This window comes from Mobula birostris, chromosome 24, assembly GCF_030028105.1.
Source record: "Mobula birostris isolate sMobBir1 chromosome 24, sMobBir1.hap1, whole genome shotgun sequence".
NCBI lineage: Eukaryota > Metazoa > Chordata > Chondrichthyes > Myliobatiformes > Myliobatidae > Mobula > Mobula birostris.
The window spans coordinates 758,259-778,905 of record NC_092393.1 but is presented as its reverse complement, the minus strand read 5'-3'; the positions used below and the strand labels follow the sequence as shown (position 1 = coordinate 778,905).

The 20,647-nt window shown below is 47.3% G+C and overlaps 1 protein-coding gene across 2 annotated transcripts in view; it reads right to left on the bottom strand.

Annotated features, from left to right (window-relative positions):
- The window catches only part of xylt2 (xylosyltransferase II), a 312,882-nt gene extending 293,307 nt beyond the window's left edge, over positions 1-19,575 (bottom strand). The window contains exon 1 of one of the 2 annotated variants that reach the window (XM_072242003.1): positions 19,404-19,575. In XM_072242003.1, the coding sequence (XP_072098104.1) occupies positions 19,404-19,532 (129 nt within the window). In that variant the 5' untranslated portion in view covers positions 19,533-19,575. The remainder of the gene's footprint in view (positions 1-19,403) is intronic. The other variant, XM_072242005.1, reaches the window with a different exon arrangement.
- Between the last annotated feature and the right edge of the window lie 1,072 nt (positions 19,576-20,647).

Below are 20,647 nucleotides of genomic sequence, written 5' to 3'. Positions count from 1 at the left end.
CCTGGATTGGGGAGCATGCCTTACAAGAACAGGTTGAGTGAACTTGGCCTTTCTCTTTGGAATGACGGAGGATGAGAGGTGACCTATTAGAGGTGTATAAAATGACGAGAGGTATTGATCGTGTGGATAGTCAGTGGTTTTTCCCAGGGCTGAAATGGCTAGCACGAGAGGGCACAGTTTTAGGGTGCTTGCAAGTAGGTACAGAGGAGATGTCAGGGGTAAGTTTTTTTTTACGGAGAGAGTGGTGAGTGAGTGGAATGGGCTGCTCGCAAAGGTGGTGGAGGCAGATACGATAGGGTCTTTTAAGAGACTCCTGGACAGGTACATGGAGTTTACAAAAATAGAGGGCTATGGGTAACCCTGGGTAATTTCTAAGGTAAGGACATGTTCTGCACAGCTTTGTGGGCCGAAGGGCCTGTATTGAGCTGTAGGTTTTCTTTATATTCTGAGCCATTTTGTGCCTCTTGTCAACGAAAAGATGTTTTGGCATTGGAGTGGTTCTGGAGGAGGTTCACGAGAATGATCCCAGAGATGAAAAGGTTAACATATGAGGAGGGTTGAATGCTCTGCACCTGTACTCACTGGAGTTTAGAGGAATGAAGGGGGATCTCACTGAAATCTATCGACTGTTGAAAGGCCTAGATAGAGTGGATGTGGCAAGCACGTTTCCTATAGTGGGGGAGTCCATTACCAGGAGGCATAGCCTCAGAATAGAATTAGACAGGGATGAGGAGAAATTTCTTTCGCCAAAGGGTGATGAATCTGTGGAATTCATTGCCACAGATAGCTTTGGAGGCCACGTCATTGGGTATATTTCAAGTGGCGATTGATAGGTTCTTAATTAGTCAGGGTGCCAAAGGTTACAAGGAGAAGGCAGTAGAATGACAGGGATAACAAGTCAGCCATGATGGAATGGCAGAGCAGACTTGAGGGCTGAGTGACCTAATTCTGCTCCTATGTCATTCTATCTTGACATCTATCAAGTCAGTTGTCATCCTCCAAAGAGAAGCCCTAGCTCATTCATCCTATCTTCAGGACACATGGCCCCTAGTCCAGGTAGCATCCAGTTAAACCTCCTCTGCATCCCTGATAAAGCTTCCAGGTTCTTCCTATAATGAGGTGAGCAGAACTGAACACAATATTCCAAGTGTGGTCTAAGCAAGGATTTATAGAACTGTAACACTACCTCACGGCTCTTGGACCCAATCCCCCGGTTATGAAGGTCAGCACATCATATGCCTTCTTAACAGCCCCATGAACTTATGTAGCAACTTCGAGGGATCTACATACGTGGACACTGCTTTTGTCCTACACTGCCAAGAATCCTATCATTAACCCAGTATACTGCCTTCAAATTCAACCTTCCAAAACAAATCTCTTCACACTTTTCCACGCTGAACTGCATCTGCCACTTCTCAGCCCAGGTCTGCATCATGTCAATGTCCTGCTGCAACCTACAACAACCCTCTACACTAACCCCAACTCCAGAAACTTTTGTGTTATATGCAAACCTACTAACCAACCCTTGAACTTTCTCATCCAAGTCATTCAAAAATAAAATCACAAAGAGCAGGGGTTCCAGAACAGATCCCTGCAGAACATCCTGTTCACCAACCTCCAGACAGAATACACTACTACTTGACCCACCTCATTCTCCAGAACCAGACCTAGCAATATCTCCAGAAATATAATGCTTCAGAAAATTACACTGGACACATTTGAGAAGTCCTTTGCCCACTCTGCTTTAAACACTGTAATTTGCCAATTTAATTAGAATTCTCCATTATAATTGCCCTATTATTTTTGCATTTCTCTGCAATTACCATACAAGCCGTTTTGAACGGCTTGTCAAGCCTCATATCACAGCCAGCCTCCCCTCATCGCTGGATCCTCTACAGTTTGCTTATCGTCCAAATCGCTCTACGGAGGATGCAATATCCACCACACTGCACACAGTTCTCTCTCACTTGGACAACAAAGACACTTCTGTCAGAATCCTGTACATTGATTTCAGTTCAGCGTTCAATACCATCATCCCGCAGAGACTAGTGGAGAAACTGTCGCTGCTTGGCCTTAGCACTGCCATGTGTCGCTGGATTCTGGATTTCTTGACAGAGAGACCACAGTCAGTACGTGTTGACAAGAACATCTCTGACTCCATCACACTGAGCACTGGATCCCCACAAGGCTGTGTGCTTAGCCCATTGCTGTTTACACTGCTAACACATGACTGTGCAGCCAGATTCAAGGAGAACCTGATCATTAAACTTGCAGATGATACCACAGTGGTGGGGCTCATCAGAAAAAATGATGAAACAATGTACAGGGAGGAGGTCAAATACCTAGAGAGCTGGTGCAGGGATGACAACTTGATGCTTAATGTCACCAAAACCAAGGAGATGATCGTCGATTTCAGACGGTCTCAGCCTGAGCACACACCCCTCAGCATCAGCGGCTCCACAGTGGAGAGAGGGTCCAGTGAGATGGAGGAACTGAGCGAAATACATGTTAGTAGGGAAGTGGTGTTAGGTAAATTGAAGGGATTGAAGGCAGATAAATCCCCAGGGCCAGATGATCTGCATCCTAGAGTGCTTAAGGAAGTAGCCCAAGAAATAGTGGATGCATTAGTGATAATTTTTCAAAACTCGTTAGATTCTGGACTAGTTCCTGAGGATTGGAGGGTGGCTAATGTAACTCCACTTTTTAAAAAAGGAGGGAGAGAGAAACCAGGGAATTATAGACCGGTTAGCCTAACGTCGGTGGTGGGGAAACTGCTGGAGTCAGTTATCAAGGATGTGATAACAGCACATTTGGAAAGCGGTGAAATGATCGGACAAAGTCAGCATGGATTTGTGAAAGGAAAATCATGTCTGACGAATCTCATAGAATTTTTTGAGGATGTAACTAGTAGAGTGAATAGGGGAGAACCAGTGGATGTGGTATATTTAGATTTTCAAAAGGCTTTTGACAAGGTCCCACACAGGAGATTAGTATGCAAACTTAAAGCACACGGTATTGGGGGTAAGGTATTGGTGTGGGTGGACAATTGGTTAGCAGACAGGAAGCAAAGAGTGGGAATAAACGAGACCTTTTCAGAATGGCAGGCAGTGACTAGTGGGGTACCGCAAGGCTCAGTGCTGGGACCCCAGTTGTTTACAATATATATTAATGACTTGGATGAGGGAATTAAATGCAGCATCTCAAGTTTGCGGATGACACGAAGCTGGGTGGCAGTGTTAGCTGTGAGGAGGATGCTAAGAGGATGCAGGGTGACTTGGATAGGTTGGGTGAGTGGGCAAATTCATGGCAGATGCAATTTAATGTGGATAAATGTGAAGTTATCCACTTTGGTGGCAAAAATAGGAAAACAGATTATTATCTGAATGGTGGCCGATTAGGAAAAGGGGAGGTGCAACGAGACCTGGGTGTCATTATACACCAGTCATTGAAAGTGGGCATGCAGGTACAGCAGGCGGTGAAAAAGGTGAATGGTATGCTGGCATTTATAGCGAGAGGATTCGAGTACAGGAGCAGGGAGATACTACTGCAGCTGTACAAGGCCTTGGTGAAACCACACCTGGAGTATTGTGTGCTGTTTTGGTCCCCTAATCTGAGGAAAGACATACAAAGAAGGTTCACCAGATTGATTCCTGGGATGGCAGGACTTTCATATGAAGAAAGACTGGATGAACTGGGCTTGTACTCGTTGGAATTTAGAAGATTGAGGGGGGATCTGATTGAAACGTATAAGATCCTAAAGGGATTGGACAGGCTAGATGCAGGAAGATTGTTCCCGATGTTGGGGAAGTCCAGGACGAGGGGCCACAGTTTGAGGATAGAGGGGAAGCCTTTTAGGACCGAGATTAGGAAAAACTTCTTCACACAGAGAGTGGTGAATCTGTGGAATTCTCTGCCACAGGATACAGTTGAGGCCAGTTCATTGGCTATATTTAAGAGGGAGTTAGATATGGCCCTTGTGGCTACGGGGGTCAGGGGGTATGGAGGGAAGGCTGGGGCGGGGTTCTGAGTTGGATGATCAGCCATGATCATAATAAATGGCGGTGCAGGCTCGAAGGGTCGAATGGCCTACTCCTGCACCTATTTTCTATGTTTCTATGTTTCTAAAACATCAAGTTCCTTGGGGTGCAGATCTCAGACCATCTCACCTGGTCCAGGAACACCACTGGGATTGTGAAACGGGCCCAGCAGAGATTGCACTTTCTGAGGAAGCTTAAACAAGCATCACTCCCCACTAACATCTTAACTACATTCTACAGAGGAGTGGTTGAGAGTGTGCTGACCTTTTGCATCACAACCTGGTACTTCAGCTGCAGTGCTGTTGACAAAAAAGCCTTGCAGAGGGTGGTTAGGGGAGCAGAGAAGGTTATTGGGGTCTCCCTACCTTCTGTCCAAGACCTCTTTCAGAGTCGATGCCTCCAGAAGACATGGTACATCATTAAAGACCCCTCACACCCTCTCCATGAACTGTTTGTTCTTCTGCCATCAGGCACACGTTACAGGAGGATCAAAACTAAAACCACAAGGCTACTAAACAGCTTCCTCCCACAGGCAGTCAGACTGCTAAATAGCCGCTCCACCTGACTCTGCTTTGGACACTTTTAACTTGCACTGGACGCTCATAACTGATTTTAACTGACATGTGGCTGTTGTGTTTTACTATTTATTGTTATGTTTATTACTTAGTGTTGTGTTTGTTATGTTATGATTGCACTGCTCCTAAGAAACACTGTCGCATTCTGCCCCGCAGAGCTGATGTACGGTTAAAATAACAATAAAGTTTTTTGAATCTTGAATATGTGCTCATCTATATTTGTCCTATTTGTTGTGACCATTAGAATATACCCCAAAATGATCGCTCTACTGCTTCTTAGATCGAATCAAAAAGATTACATTTTTGCTGCCTCTACACCACCTTCTCTTCATCTCGGCAATATTCTCTTTAACCAATACTGCCACGCTTCCTTTCTTTCCTTCCTGAATGTTTCATATTAAGCAATATTAAGGAATGTGCTATGCCCAGTCCTGCTAGGTTCCTCCAGCACTTTGTGTGATACCCAGTCCTTCCCCTTTTATCAGCCAAGTTTCTGTTATTGCGAAATAATATTCCCACAGGCTATTTGCCATCTGTAGTTCACTAACCCTATTTACCACACTCCATACAGACATATATATCTAATAAACCAAATTTGTTATCTCCTACTTCAGTTTGGCTTTCCCACCCTCCCTCTCTCACCAGTTTATTTCTCCCTCTATTTTCTTCCTGCAGTCTCTGTCTCCCCATCCCATCCAGCCGCTTTTCCCCAACTGTTCTCTTGCCCCACCACACCCTGCCATATTCTACCCCCAAACCCATCCATCCCCCCCACTCCCATTTCCAATCGCTCTAACTTTTCACATTCTCCTTGTGATCCTGTGGGCTTTCCCAAGTGCTCTGCATTCCTCCAACTCTCACAATCAATTGGACCAACACTCTCAAAAACACTCCTCATAGCACTCTTACCCTGCCCCATCCAACTTCTCTCCGACCCCTCTCAACCCTCTAAGGCTGCCCCAATGACCTCTCAACATTGTCTCACCACTAGGCACTATTCGTCGCCCACACTCCACTTCCTCAAACCTCCAAGAACTTCGCAAGCACTAGGCTGCTCCAGACTCACTTTCAGAACTTCCCTCATCCTGAGACTCTTCACTGACCTTCTTCAATTCTCCTCCATGCCTGACTCTACCCCATCCTTCCATTCTCTACCCATCCAATCCTCCCAAGCAACACTCTCCACTTCCAACTCCCCACCTCAACAAACAAGTAGCTACTGCCCCCCCAACACAGTGCCCCAGCTATCCCAGGCATCCCAGGCAACCCTCCAATCCTCTGGAACTTCTCCCATTCCCACTGGTGATGCAAAGATCATTGCCAGAGGTTCAGCAATTCCCTCCCTCGCCTCCCACAGTAGCCTGGGGTAGTTAGGTGCACAGAAGTGGTGGGGGGGGGGGGAAGTAGCTGCATGTATATTGAGGTGGGGGAGTTGTGGATAGTGTGGAGGGCTGTCAGAGGTTACAGCAGGACATTGATAGGATGCTAAACTGGCCTGAGAAGTGGCAGATGGAGTTCAACCCAGATAAGTGTGAGGTGGTTCATTTTGGTAGGTCAATATGATGGCAGAATATAGTATTAATGGTAAGACTCTTGGCACTATGGAGGATCAGAGGGATTTTGGGGTCCGAGTCCAAAGGACACTCAAAGCTGCTGGTGTATTGGCATTCATCAAGCATGGGATTGAGTTCAAGAGCCGAGAGGTAATGTTACAGCTACATAGGACCCTGGTCAGACCCCACTTGGAGTACTGTGCTCAGTTCTGGTCACCTCACTACAGGAAGGATGTGGAAACTATAGAAAGAGTGCATAAGAGATTTACAAGGATGTTGCCTGAACTGGGGAGCATGCCTTATGAGAATAGGTTGAGTGAGCTTGGCCTTTTCTCCTTGAAGCAACGGAGAATGAGAGGTGACCTGATAGAGGTATACAAGATGATGAGAGGCATTGATTGTGTGGATAGTCAGAGACTTTTTCCCCCAAGGCTGAAATGGCTAACACGAGAGGGCACAGTTTTAAGGTGCTTGGAAGAAGATACAGAGGAGATGTCAGGGGCAAATTTTTTTTTTTTTTTTTTTTAAAACGCAGACAGTGGTGGGTGCGTGGAATGGGCTGCCGGCAACAGTGGTGGTGGCGGATACAATAGGGTCTCTTAATAGACTCCTGGATAGGTACATGGAACATAGAAAAATAGAGGGCTATGGGTAACCGTAGGTAATTTCTAAAGTAAGTACATGTTCAGCACAGCATTGTGGGTTGAAGGGCCTATATTGCATAGAAAACCTACAGCACAATATAGGCCCTTTGGCCCACAAAGCTGTGCTGAACATATCCTTACCTTAGAAATTACTAGACTTACCTATAGCCCTCTATTTTTCTAAGCTCCATGTACCTATCCAAAAGTCTCTTAAAAGACCCTATCGTATCCACCTCCACCACCGTTGCCGGCAGCCCATTCCATGCACTCAGCACTCTCTGAGTAAAAACTTACCCCTGATATCTCATCTGTACCTACTCCCCAGCACCTTAAACCTGTGTCCTCTTGTGGCAACCATTTCAGCCCTGGAAAAAAGCCTCTGACTATCCACACGATCAATGCCTCTCATCATCTTATATACCTCTATCAGGTCACCTCTCATCCTCTGTCGCTCCAAGGAGAAAAGGCTGAGTTCACTCAACCTGTTTTCATAAGGCATGCTCCCCAATCCAGGCAACATCCTTGTAAATCTCCTCTGCAAGCCTTTCTATGGCTTCCACATCCTTCCTGTGAGGTGACCAGAACTGAGCACAGTACTCCAAGTGGGGTCTGACCAGGGTCCTATATAGCTACATTACCTCTTGGCTCCTAAATTCAATTCCACGATTGATGAAGGCTAATACACCGTATGCCTTCGTAACCACAGAGTCAACCTGCGCAGTTGCTTTGAGTGTCCTATGGACTCGGACCCCAGGATACCGCTGATCCTCCACACTGCCAAGAGTCTTACCATTAATACTATTTTCAGCCATCATATTTGACCTACCAAAATGAACCACTTCACACTTATCTGGGTTGAACTCCATCTGCCACTTCTCAGCCCAGTTTTGCATCCTATCAATGTCCTGCTGTAACCTCTGACAGCCCTCCACACTATCCACAACACCTCCAACCTTTGTGTCATGAGCCAACTTACTAACCCATCCCTCCGAGTCAAGTCAAGTCACTTCTATTGTCATTTCGACCATAACTGCTGGTACAGTACACAGTAAAAACGAGACAAGGTTTTTCAGGACCATGGTGCTACATGAAACAACACAAAAACTACACTAGACTACAGACCTACCCAGGACTGCATAAAGTGCACAAAACAGTGCAGGCATTACAATAAATAATAAACAAGACAATAGGCACAGTAGAGGGCAGTAAGTTGGTGCCAGTCCAGGCTCTAGGTATTGAGGAGTCTGATGCCTTGGGGGAAGAAACTGTTACATAGTCTGGTCGTGAGAGCCCGAATGCTTCGGTGCCTTTTGCCAGATGGCAGGAAGGAGAAGAGTTTGTATGAGGGGTGCGAGGGGTCCTTCATAATGCTGTTTGCTTTGCGGATGCAGCGTGTGGTGTAAATGTCTGTAAGGGCAGGAAGAGAGACCCACAGGGTCTTGCGATCCGAGATGGTGCAATTTCCGAACCAGGCAGTGATGCAGCTGCTCAGGATGCTCTCAATACAACCTCTGTAGAATGTGGTGAGGATGGGGGGTGGGAGATGGACTTTTCTCAGCCTTCGCAGAATAAGTAGAAACGCTGCTGGGCTTTCTTTGCTATGGAGCTGGAGTTGAGGGACCAGGTGAGATTCTCCACCAGGTGAACATCAAGAAACTTGGTGCTCTTAACAATCTCTAAGGAGTCGTCGTCGATGTTCAGCAGAGAGTGGTCGCTCCGTGTCCTCCTGAAGTCAACAACCATCTCTTTTGTTTTGTTCACATTCAGAGACAGGTTGTTGGCTCTGCACCAGTCCGTTAGCCTCTGCACCTCCTCTCTGTATGCTGACTCATCATTCTTGCTGATGAGACCCACCACGGCCGTGTCATCGGCCAACTTGATGATGTGGTTCGAGCTGTGTGTTGCAGCACAGTCGTGGGTCAGCAGAGTGAACAGCAGTGGACTGAGCACACAGCCCTGGGCGGCCCCCATGCTCAGTGTGATGGTGTTGGAGATGCTGCTTCCGATCTGGACTGACTAAAGACTCCCAGTCAGGGAGTCTAGGATCCATTTGCAGAGGGAGGTGTTCAGGCCCAGTAGGCTCAGCTTTCCAATCAGTTTCTGAGGAATGATTGTGTTAAATGCTGAACTGAAGTCTATGAACAGCATTCGAAGGTACATGTCTTTTTTGTCCAGGTGGGTTAGGGCCAGGTGGAGGATGATGGCAATGGCATCGTCTGTTGAACGGTTGGGACAGTACGTGAACCGCAGGGGGTCCAGTGAGGGGGACAGCAGGGTCTTGATGTGCCTCATGACGAGCCTCTCGAAACACTTCATGATGATGGATGTCAGTGCAACGGAACGGTAGTCATTGAGGCAGGACACTGAAGACTTCTTTGGCACGGGGACAATGGTGGCGGCCTTGAAGCACGTAGGAACGACGGCGCTGCTCAGGGAGATGTTGAACATGTCAGTGAGAATATCTGCTAGCTGGTCTGCACATCCTCTAAGCACTCTGCCAGGAATATTGTCTGGTCCAACAGCCTTCCGTGGGTTGACCCTGCACAGGGTTCTCCTCACATCGGCCATGGTCAGACACAGCACCTGGTCATCTGGAGGAAGGGTGGTCTTCCTTCATTTTCTGCCTCAAAACGAGCGTAGAAGTTGTTCAACGCGTCTGGTAGGGAGGCATCACCAGCACAGACAAGTGATGTTGTCTTGTAGTTGGTGATGTCCTGAATGCCCTTCCACATGCACTGCGTGTCGCCGCTGTCCTGGAAGTGGCTGTGGATTCGCTGGGCGTGCGCACGCTTTGCCTCTTTGATGGCCCGGGACAGTCTGGCCCTCGCTGTTGTTAGGGCTGCCTTGTTGCCTGCTCTGAAGGCGGAGTCTCGGGTCCTCAGCAGCGCACGCACCTCCACGGTCATCCATGGCTTCTGGTTAGCGCGTGTAGTGATGGTCTTGGACACAGTGACGTCATCAATGCACTTGCTGATGTAGCTAGTCACTGATGCCGTGTACTCCTCTAAGTTGCTGGAGTCGCCATCAGTTGCAGCCTCCCTGAACATGTGCTAGTCAGTGTGCTCAAAGCAGTCTTGAAGAGCAGAGATGGCTCCTGCTGGCCAGGTTTTCACCTGCTTCTGAACTAGTCTGGAGCGTCTGACGAGCGGTCAGTATGCTGGGATTAGCATAACAGAGATGTGGTCTGAGTAGCCGAGGTGGGGGCGGGGCACTGCCCGGTACGCGTCGGGGATGTTTGTGTAAACAAGATCCAACACATTCAACCCTCTCATTATAAAGTCCACGTTCCGATGGAACCTGGGGAGCACCGACTTAAAGTTTGCGTGGTTATAATCTCCGACGACAATAAACAGTCCTTCAGGGTGTGCGTTCTGCAGTTTGCTAATAGCCCCATACAGTTCTCAGAGGGCCTCCTTAGCATTAGCGCTGGGGGGAATGTAGACACCGACTATAAGGACAGCGGTGAATTCCCATGGTAAATAAAATGATCTGCATCTAACAGTCACAAACTCCACTAGCGATGAGCAGTGTCTGGAAACCAGCACAGAGTTCTTGCACCATTCCGTATTGATGTAAACACACAAGCCACCACCGCGAGTCTTACCGGAAAGAGCTGCATCTCTGTCTGCTCGAAACAGGACAAGCCCATCCAGCTGAGTGGTGGCGTCTGGGATTCCGTCGGAGAGCCACGTTTCCATGAAAACATACGCACAGCAGGCTTTGTACTCCCGCCGAGAATTTCATTGGAGTCGGATGTAGTCCAATTTATTGTCCAGGGAGCAGACATTGGAGAGCAGAATGGACGGGAGAGCCGGCCAGCTAGGGTTTGATATTTGCCTGGCACGGACTCCTGCCCGCTTGCCTCGCTTCCGCTTCCTCGCACACCGCTTACAACGTCCCCACCTCCGGCCACCAGCATCAGGCGACTCCAGGTCATTTATAAAAATCACGAAGAGAAGGGGTCCCAGAACAGATCCCTGAGGCACACCACTGGTCACTGACCTCCATGCAGAATATGACCCATCTACAACCACTCTTTGCCTTCTGTGGGCAAGCCAGTTCTGGATCCACAAAGCAATGTCCCCTTGGATCTCATGCCTCTTACTTTCTCAATAAGCCTTGCATGGAGTACCTTATCAAATGCCTTGCTGAAATCCATATACACGACATCTACTACTCTTTCTTCATCAATGTGTTTAGTCACATCCTCAAAAAATTCAATCAGGCTCGTAAGGCACAACCTGCCCTTGACAACGCCATGCTGACCATTCCTAATCATATTATACCTCTCCAAATGTTCATAAATCCTGCCTCTCAGGATCTTCTCCATCAACTTACCAACCACTGAAGTAAAACTCACTGGTCTATAATTTTCTGGGCTACCTCTACTCCCTTTCTTGAATAAAGGAACAACATCAACAACCCTCCAATCCTCCGGAACCTCTCCCATCCCAATTGATGATGCAAAGCTCCTGGCCAGAGGCTCAGCAATCTCCTCCCTTGCCTCCCACAGTAACTGGGGTACATCTCATCCGGTCCCGGCGACTTATCCAACTTGATGCTTTCCAAAAGCTCCAGCACATCCTCTTTCTTAATATCTACATGCTCAAGCTTTTCAGTCTGCTGCAAGTCAGCACTACAATCACCAAGATCCTTTTCCATAGTGAATACTGAATAGTCTATTTCCTCTGGTTCCATACACACTTTCCCACTGTCACACTTGATATGTCCTATTCTTTCACATCTTATCCTCTTGCTCTTCACATACTTGTAGAATGCCTTGGGGTTTTCCTTAATCCTGTCCGCCAAGGCCTTCTCATGGTCCCTTCTGGCTCTCCTCATTTCCTTTCTAAGCTCCTTCCTGTTAGCCTTATAATCTTCTAGATCTCTAACATTACCTAGCTCTCTGAACCTATTGTAAACTTTTCTTTTCTTCTTGATGAGATTTATTACAGCCTTTGTACACCACAGTTCCTGTACCCTACCATAACTTCCCTGTCTCATTGGAATGTACCTATGCAGAACTCCACACAAATATCCCCTGAACATTTGCCACGTTTCTTCCATATTTTTCCCTGAGAACATCTGTTCCCAATTTAGCCTTCCAATTTCCTGCCTGATAGCCTCATAATTCTCCTTACTCCAATTAAACGCTTTTCTAACTTGTCTGTTCCCATCTCTCTCCAATGCTATTGTAAAGGAGATAGAATTATGATCACTATCTCAAAAATGCTCTCCCACTGAGAGATCTGACACCTGACCAGGTTCACTTCCCAATACCAAATCAAGTACAGTCTCTCCTCTTATAGGCTTATCTACATATTGTATCAAGAAACCTTCCTGAACACACCTAACAAATTCCACCCCATCTAAACCCCTTGCTCTAGGGAGATGCCATTCAATATTTGGGAAATTAAAATCTCCCATCACAACAACTCTGTTATTATTACACTATTCCAGAATCTGTTTCCCTATCTGCTCCTCAATATCCCTGTTACTACTGGACAGCCTATAAAAAACACCCAGTAAAGTTATTGACCCCTTCCTGTTCCTAACCTCCACTCACAGAGACTCCGTAGACAATCCCTCCATGACATCCACCTTTTCTGCAGCTGTGACACTATCTCTGATCAACAGTGCCATGCCCCCACCTCTTTTGCCTCCCTCCCTGTCCTTTCAAAACATCTAAAACCCGGCACTTGAAGTAACAATTCCTGTCCCTGAGCCACACACATCAAAGTTGCTGGTGAACGCAGCAGGCCAGGCAGCATCTCTAGGAAGAGGTGCAGTCAACGTTTCAGGCCAAGACCCTTCGTCAGGACAGCAGGACAGCTGTCCCTGAGCCATCCAAGTCTCTGTAATGGCCACCGCATCATAGCTCTAAGTACTGATCCACGCTCTAAGCTCATCCGCTTTCTTCACAATACTCCTTGCATTAAAATAGACATATCTCTTACCGTCGGTCTGAGCGCATCCCTTCTCTATCACCTGCCTATTCTCCCTCACACATTGTCTCCAAGTTTTCTCTATTTGTGAGCCAACCTCTTCCCCAGTCTCTTCAGTTCGGTTCTCACCCCCCAACAATTCTAGTTTAAACTCTCCCCAGTAGCCTTAGCAAACCTCCCCGCCAGGATATTGGTCCCCCTGGGATTCAAGTGCAAACCATCCGTTTTGTACAGGTCACACCTGCCCTAAAAGAGGTCCCAATGATCCAGAAATCTGAATCCCTGCCCCCTGCTCCAATCCCTCAGCCACACATTTATCTTCCACCTCATTCTATTCCAATACTCACTGTCACGATCCGAGATTACTACAATTGCGATTGTGCTTCTCAACTTCCTTCCTAACTCCCTGTAGTCTGTTTTCAGGACCTCTTCCCTTTTCCTACCTATGTCGTTGGTACCGATATGTACCACGACCTCTGGCTGTTCTCCCTCCCACTGCAGGATATCGTGGATGCAATCAGAAACATCCCGGACCCTGGCACCTGGGAGGCAAGCTACCAACTGAGTTTCTTTCCTGCATCAATAGAATTGCCTGTCTGACCCCTAACTATAGAGTCCCCTATTACTACTGCCTTTCTCTTCCTTTCCTTACCCTTCTGAGCCACAAGACCGGATCCCAGGTAGGCTGTCCCCCTCCCTCCCCACCAACAGTACTCAAACAGGAGTACTTATGGTCAAGGGGTACAGCTGCAGGGGTACTCTCTAGTACCTGATTCTTCCCCTTCCCTCACCTGACTGTTAACCACTTGTCTGTCTCCCGTGGCCCCAGTGTGACCAGCTGCCTATACAGGCTGATTTATACTTGTGTGTACTAGCTTATGCCGTTATGAGATTTATACTTGTGCGTTGGTGTGCCTGCGTTGCTCTGCAATTCACCGCCAAAATGCTAGTTGGCGGTGGGGTTTCTACGCCACTGTGTTGAGTTTCTTCATTTTCAAACTCAACACGAAGAAACTCAAATTTCAAACCATGGCGACTGAAAATGAAGGAGGGTGAATTTTCTGTGTTTGTCCGGCCACTGAGAGACATGGACAAGGAAATGCATTTCAAATATTTTCGAATGTCGGCAGGTAGATTTGACGATTTGGTTCATCGTCTCCAACCATTTATTTCGCATCAATGTACGCACAGTATACTCAGAGACTGGCAATCACCATTCGAGTTTTAGCTTCAGGTGGAAGTCAACAAGCTGTAGCAGCTAGCTACAAAGCAGCATCAAGCACAGGGTCCTCCATAATTTCAGAGGTCTGTAAAGCTTTATGGAAAGCATTGCAGCCAGAGTTCCTTCCCTGCCCTTCAGTCGCTCAATGGGAAGCTATTGCAGTGTAGGAGGAAATGCGATGCTACCAAGCGGACCAATCACAGTTGTTGAGGTCTGCAACGCCGCAATGCGTCATTACATTTTGGGAGAGGTGAGCGTTAGGCTACGGCGTAGGGTTTGCGGCTACGCCGTACTTACAGGGTGCATTTGACGCACAAGTATAAATCAGCCTTAACTCCTTTCTATCAACCCCTCGCTCTCCCTGACCAGACGAAGGTCATCGAGCTGCATCTCCAGTTCCCTAACGCTGTCCCTCAGGAGTTGCAGCTCAACACACCAGGTGCAGATATGGCCGTCCAGGAGGCTGGGAGAATCCAGGACTTCCCACATCTGACACCAAGCCAGAAAACCAGCCTCACACACATACTTCCTTTCCGCAATTAACACAGGTCAACTTACCTCGCTTTGTTACCACCTAAGCCCGTTGAGCCAAAGCCCTATCACTCTGCTACCTCTCACTCCGCTGCCCGCTGGATATGGCAGTCTTCTTTTTAAACTTTCCCGCTCTACTGGCTGACGTCACGTGCCTGTGCAGTCTTGCCTCTCTTTACCCCGAGTAGTAAAATTGCCTTCGCTCCTAAAATCCTAGCCATTCACCCGCAGCCTTCTTGCTCCAAATTGTGTTGTAGGTTTTCTATGTTCTATTTCTAACTCTGCCTTCACCCAGTTCTCCCTCCATACTCCCAACTCTTCTGCCTGATGCCCTCATCCCCAGCTTCTCAACCCCAACATTTCCTCTTCTCCACCCACCCTCAGCCCCTCCAATTCACCCTTGAACTCTCCTACTGAGGGGCAGGTAATGTTGAGGAAGCAAGGAATCCCCAGAAGTTAGACAGGAGAATGGGCTAAGAAGTGGCAGATGGAATACAGCAAGTCTAAGGGAGGTTCACGGGAATGATCTTGGGAATGTAAGGGTTAACATATTCAGAGTGTTTGATGGCTCTGGGCCTATATTTAGAAGAATGAGTGGGGATCATACTGAAAGGCTTAGATAGACTGGGTGTGGAGAGGGTGTTTCCTATAGCATGAAAGTCTAGGATCAGAGGACTCAGCCTCAGAACACAAGGACCTCCCATCACCACAAAGATGGGAAGGAATTTCTTTCTCCAGAGTGTGATGAATCTGTTAAATTCATTGTCACATATGGCTGTGGAGGCCAAATCATTGGGTATATTTAAAGACGAGGTTGACAGGCTCTTGCAAGGGTGTCAAAGGTTACAGGGGGAAGGCAGGAGAATGGGGTTGAAAGAAATAAATCAGCCATGATGGAATGGCAAAGCAAACTCAAAGAGCCAACAAAAATCCAACAAAAGGCAACTAAAAAAGCCATAAGGGAAAAGATGAAATATGAGGGAAACCAGCCAAAAATATAAACCATAGAACACTACAGAATAGAAAACAGGCCATTCAGCCCTTCTAGTCTGCACTGAAACTTTATTCCACTAGTCCCATTGACCAGCACCCAGTCCATAACTCTCCAGACCTCTCCCATCCATGTATCTATCCAATTTGTTCTTAAAACTTGAGTGAGCCTGCATTTACCACGTCAGATAGCAACTCATTCCACACTCCCACAACTCTGAGTGAAGTTCCTCCTAATGTTCCCCCTAAATCTTTCCCCTTTCACCCAAAAGCCATGTCCTCTCATGCTTATCTCTCCTAATCTAAGTAGAAAGAGCCTACTCGCATTTACTCTGCCTATACCCCTCATTATTTTGTAAACCTGTATAAAATCTCCCCTCATTCTTCTACGCTCCAAGGAATAAAGTCCTAACCTGTTCAATCTTTCCCTGTAACTCAACTCCTGAAGACCCGGCAACATCCTAGTGAATCTTCTCTGCACACTTTCAATCTTACTGATATCCTTCCTATAGTTAGGTAACCAGAAATGCACACAATATTCCAAATCTGGCCTCACCAATGTCTTATACAACCTCACCATAACATCACAACTCCTATACTCAATACTTTGGTTTATGAATGCCAGGATGCTAAAAGCCTTCTTTACCACCCTGTCCACCTGTGACGCCACTTTCAGGGAATTATGTATCTGAACTCCTAGATCCCTTTGTTCCTCCACACTCCTCAGTGCCCTACCATTTACTATGTATGTCCTACCTTGATTTGTCCTTCCAAAATGCAACAACTCACACTTGTCTGCATTAAATTCCATCTGCCATTTTCTAGCCCATTTTCCCAGCTGGTCCAGATCCCTCTTCAAGCTTTGAAAACCTTCCTCACCGTCCACGACGCCTCCAATCTTAGTGTCATCAGCAAACTTGCTGACCCAATTTTCCACATTTTCATCTGGATCACTGATATAGACAACAAACAACAATGGTCCCAGCACAGATCCCAGAGGCACACCACTAGTCACAGGCCTCCAGTATGAGAAGCAATTATCCATTACCACCCTGTCTTCTCCCACACAGCCAATTTCGAATCCAGTTTACAACCTCTCCATGGATACCTAGTGTCTGAATCTTCTGAACTAACCTCCCATGTGGGACCTCATCAAAGGCCTTACTAAAGTCCATGTAGACAACATCCACAGTGTTTCCCTCATCTTTCTTTGTAACCTCCTCAAAAAACTGTACAAGATTCGTTAAACACGATTTAACACGCAGGATAATAATAGTTTTTTCAGTTATATAAAGAGTAAGAGGGAGTTAAGAGTTGATACTGAACCACTGGAAAATGATGCTGGTGAGGTAGTAATGGGGACAAAGAAATAGTGGATGGACTTAATAAGTACTTTACATCAGTCTTCACTATGGAAGACAGTGTGCCAGAAGTCCATGAGTGTCAAGGAGCGGGAGTCATTCCATTGCTATTACAAAGGCAAATTGAAAGTCTTAAGGTGGACAAGTCACCTGGACCAGATGGACTACATCCCAGAGTTCTGAAAGAGGTTGCTGAAGAGATAGCAGATGCATTGGTTACGATCTTTCAAGAATTACTTGATTCTGGCATGGCTCCAGAGGATTGGAAATTGCAAATGTCACCCCACTCTTTAAGAAGGGAAGAAGGCAAAAGAAAGGAAATTACAGGCTAGTTAGTCAACCTCAGTTGAAGTGTTGGAGTCCATTATTAAGGATGAGCTTTTGGGGTACTTGGAGACTAATGATAAAAAGTCATTATCATTAGTCAGCATGGTTTCTGTAAAGGTAAACCTTGCCTGACAAATCTGTTAAGAGTTCTTCAAGGACGTACAAGCAGGGTGGACAAAGGAGAGACAGTGGATGTCATTTACTTTGTTTTTCAGAAGGCATTTGATAAGATGCCACACATGAGGCTGCTTAACAAGATGAAATCCCATGGCATTACAGGAAGGATACTGGGATGGACAGAGAAATGGCTGAGCTGACAAGCAGGAGGCAGCGAGTGAGAATAAAGGAGGCCTTCTCTGGTTGGCTGCCAGTGACTAGTGGTGTTCCTCGGGGTCAGTATTTGGACAGCTACTTTTCACATTGTTTGTCAATGATTTGGATAATGGAATTGATGGCGTCGTGGCAAAGTTTGCGGATGATACGAAGATAGGTGGAGGGGTAGGTAGTGCTGAGGAAGAAATGTGATTGCAGCAGGACTTAGACAAATTGGAAGAATGGGCAAAAAAGTGGCAGATGGAATATAGTATTGGTAAATGTATGAAAATGCATTCTGGTAAAAGGAATGAAAGTGCAGACTATTATCTAAATGGGGAGAAAATTCAAACATCAAAGGTGCAAAGGGACTTAGGAATCCTCGTGCAAGACTCCCAGAAAGTTAATTTACAGGTTGAGTCTGTGGTGAAGGCGGCAAATGCAATGTTGGTATTCATTTCAAGGGGATTAGAATATGAAAACAAGGAGATAATGCTGATAATAAGACACTAATCAGGCCGCACTTAAGAGTATTATCAACCATTTTGGGCCCCATATCTCGGAAAGGATGTGTTGTCATTGAAGAGAGCCCAGAGGAGGTTCACAAGAATGATTCCAGGAATGAAAGGGTTAATATATGAGGAGCATTTGGCAGTTTTGGGCCAGTACTCACTGGAATTTAGAAGAATGCAGGGGATCTCACTGAAACCTACCGAATGTTGAAAAGACCAGATAAGGTGGATGTGGAGAGAATGTTTCCTACGGTGGGGGTGTCCAGAGCTACAGGGCACAGCCTCAGAATTGAATGGCGACCCTTTAGAATAAAGTTAAGGATGAATTTGCTTAGCCAGCGTGTAGTGAATCTATAGAGGCAAAGACCATGGGTATATTTAAAGCAAAAATTGATGGCTTCCTGATTGGTCAGGGCATCAAAGGTTATGGCAAGAAGGCAGATGTATGAGGTAGGGAGGGATCAGCCATGATGGAATGGCGGAGCAGACTCGATGGGCTGAATGGCCTAGTTCTGCTTCTATGTCTTATGGCTAAATCGCCTACTTCTACTCCTACATCTTATGGTTACCCTGCTCCTCCTGCCATTGCTCATCGTTGCCTTATCTTCCTCCACCCGTTCTATCCACCCACCCTGCTCTACCCTTACACCCACAACCAATCCTCTCCGATCTCTTTCAACCCAGTCTTCTTTGGCCATTTTACCCCAATCCCTCCTCCATGGAACTCCAAAACCCTCCTTGCCAACCTAATTCCACCCCATCAATTGTTCTGCATCTGACATTTCTGCTCCACCATCTGGACACACCCCAACCACTCATTCCCAGCACAAACTCCCATCCTAGGAGCCCCCAAAAGCCCTCCTCCCCTCACTTCCCTGCCTTACACCACTTGTCTTAATCCCAACCATTTCACCCTCCCCACCTGTAACCATAGCCCTATCTCTGTACCACCTAGCCCCTCAAACTCCCACCCTTTTAACCCCTGCTCTCACACATCTGAGCCCATTAGCCTCCACAGCTCTGCACAACATACTTCTCCACCTCACCCAGCGACTCCCAACCCACATGTGCCATGACCTCCATCACCCCAAATCCTGGATCCCCTCACCTCAAAGTCTGGAGCCTTAGACCACTCACCTCCCGACACTCCCTCACCCCTTCACACAATCAACCCCGAACTGTTCTTCAACGCTAACCTCAATCCCCTCCTCCCCTGCGTTCTGCCCTAGGCAAAACTCTCGAATCCTTTTCTCTGTCACCCCTACCCCTCATTCTTCCTCTCCTCAATCATTCCCAGCCTGCCCTGCCATCCCTCTCCCCGGTTCTGTTCCTATTACCCCCCAGCCCTTCCTCCCTCACCGCCCCCTCCCGCTCCGCCAGCCACCGGCCCTCACCTTGTCCTCGGCTTCCAGGCCGCTGAAACTCCACACGGCAAGCGCCTGCACGGCCAAGATGGCCAGGGCGGCCGCAGCCGCCGCCCGGTACCTTCGCGCCAGCTTCCGCGCTCGGAGCTTAGCCACCATCTTCCCGGCGGAGACAGCGCGGGGCCGCGCGCCGCTCGTGCGGGAGCTGCGCCGCTACGTGCGCGTGTCCGTCACCGCGGACGGTGCTTGCGCCGGCGGGTGGTCGGTCGGTCGGCCGGTCGGCCGGCTGGCCGGCCGCTGGATTTGGGTGTCTCGCCGGGGCCTCACGCTCTGAGTCCGTTCAAAACCTGGCGAGCCCATTGGGCTCCTCCCTAACCACCGGAGCACATAGGCCTCACAAGGCAGGGCCCTGTCCTCGCCCAGCCCGTGCGGTCAGTGTGTGATCCCACTTCTCTCGGTAGTGAATCCAACACCCTCTGCTGAAACTTCTCGCCTTCCCATCTTACCAGTTTCTTTAATGCTTTGCACCCACGGCACCACTCAGCTGTTTTTGACTCTTCTGTTCAGGGAGATATTTTTTGGTCACCCCATCAATAGCTCTCTTAATTGACACAGCTCAATTATCTTGCTTTATTCTCTATTCAGAGCAAATTTTGTGTGACAAGCAAGAGAAAAGAAATCAATGTAACACACACAAAATGCTGGAGGAACTCAGCAGGCCAGGCAGCAGCTGAGGAAAAGAGTATGGTCAATGTTTCTGGTTAGAACTGAGAAAAGGAGGGGAGGTAGAAGTACAAGGTAGTCAGTGATAGATGAGTACATGGTCAAAGAGTCAAAGGGCAGCAGAGATCACAGAGGGGGAGCAGTGGGACAGGATTGGTTAGCACAACCAGCCTACCTGCCAGAGTATCATTGTGCAAATGCATTGGCATGTGGTATCTCCTCTCAGGGCTGGAACCTCAGAACCTTCGGATGACCTCTTTCCCTCTTCCCAGTGTATCTGTGGCTTTCACAATATGCACACAATTTCTGTGTCTTTCTTTTGCAGTCATGTTTTTCTCTCTGATCCAGTTCTTCAAAACATTCTTTAGCAAAAAAAAGTTTTTCTGAAAAGTCTCCAGCTTGAGAGCTACATTATTCTTTTAAAAAATGAAGAGATTTAGATGTTTCAAAAGGGAACGTGGGGGAGATCTGGAGGAGAAGCATTGCTAATCAGGGATAGTACCATAGCTGCAGAAAATAGGACGTGGAGGGATTATATACTGAGTCAGTGT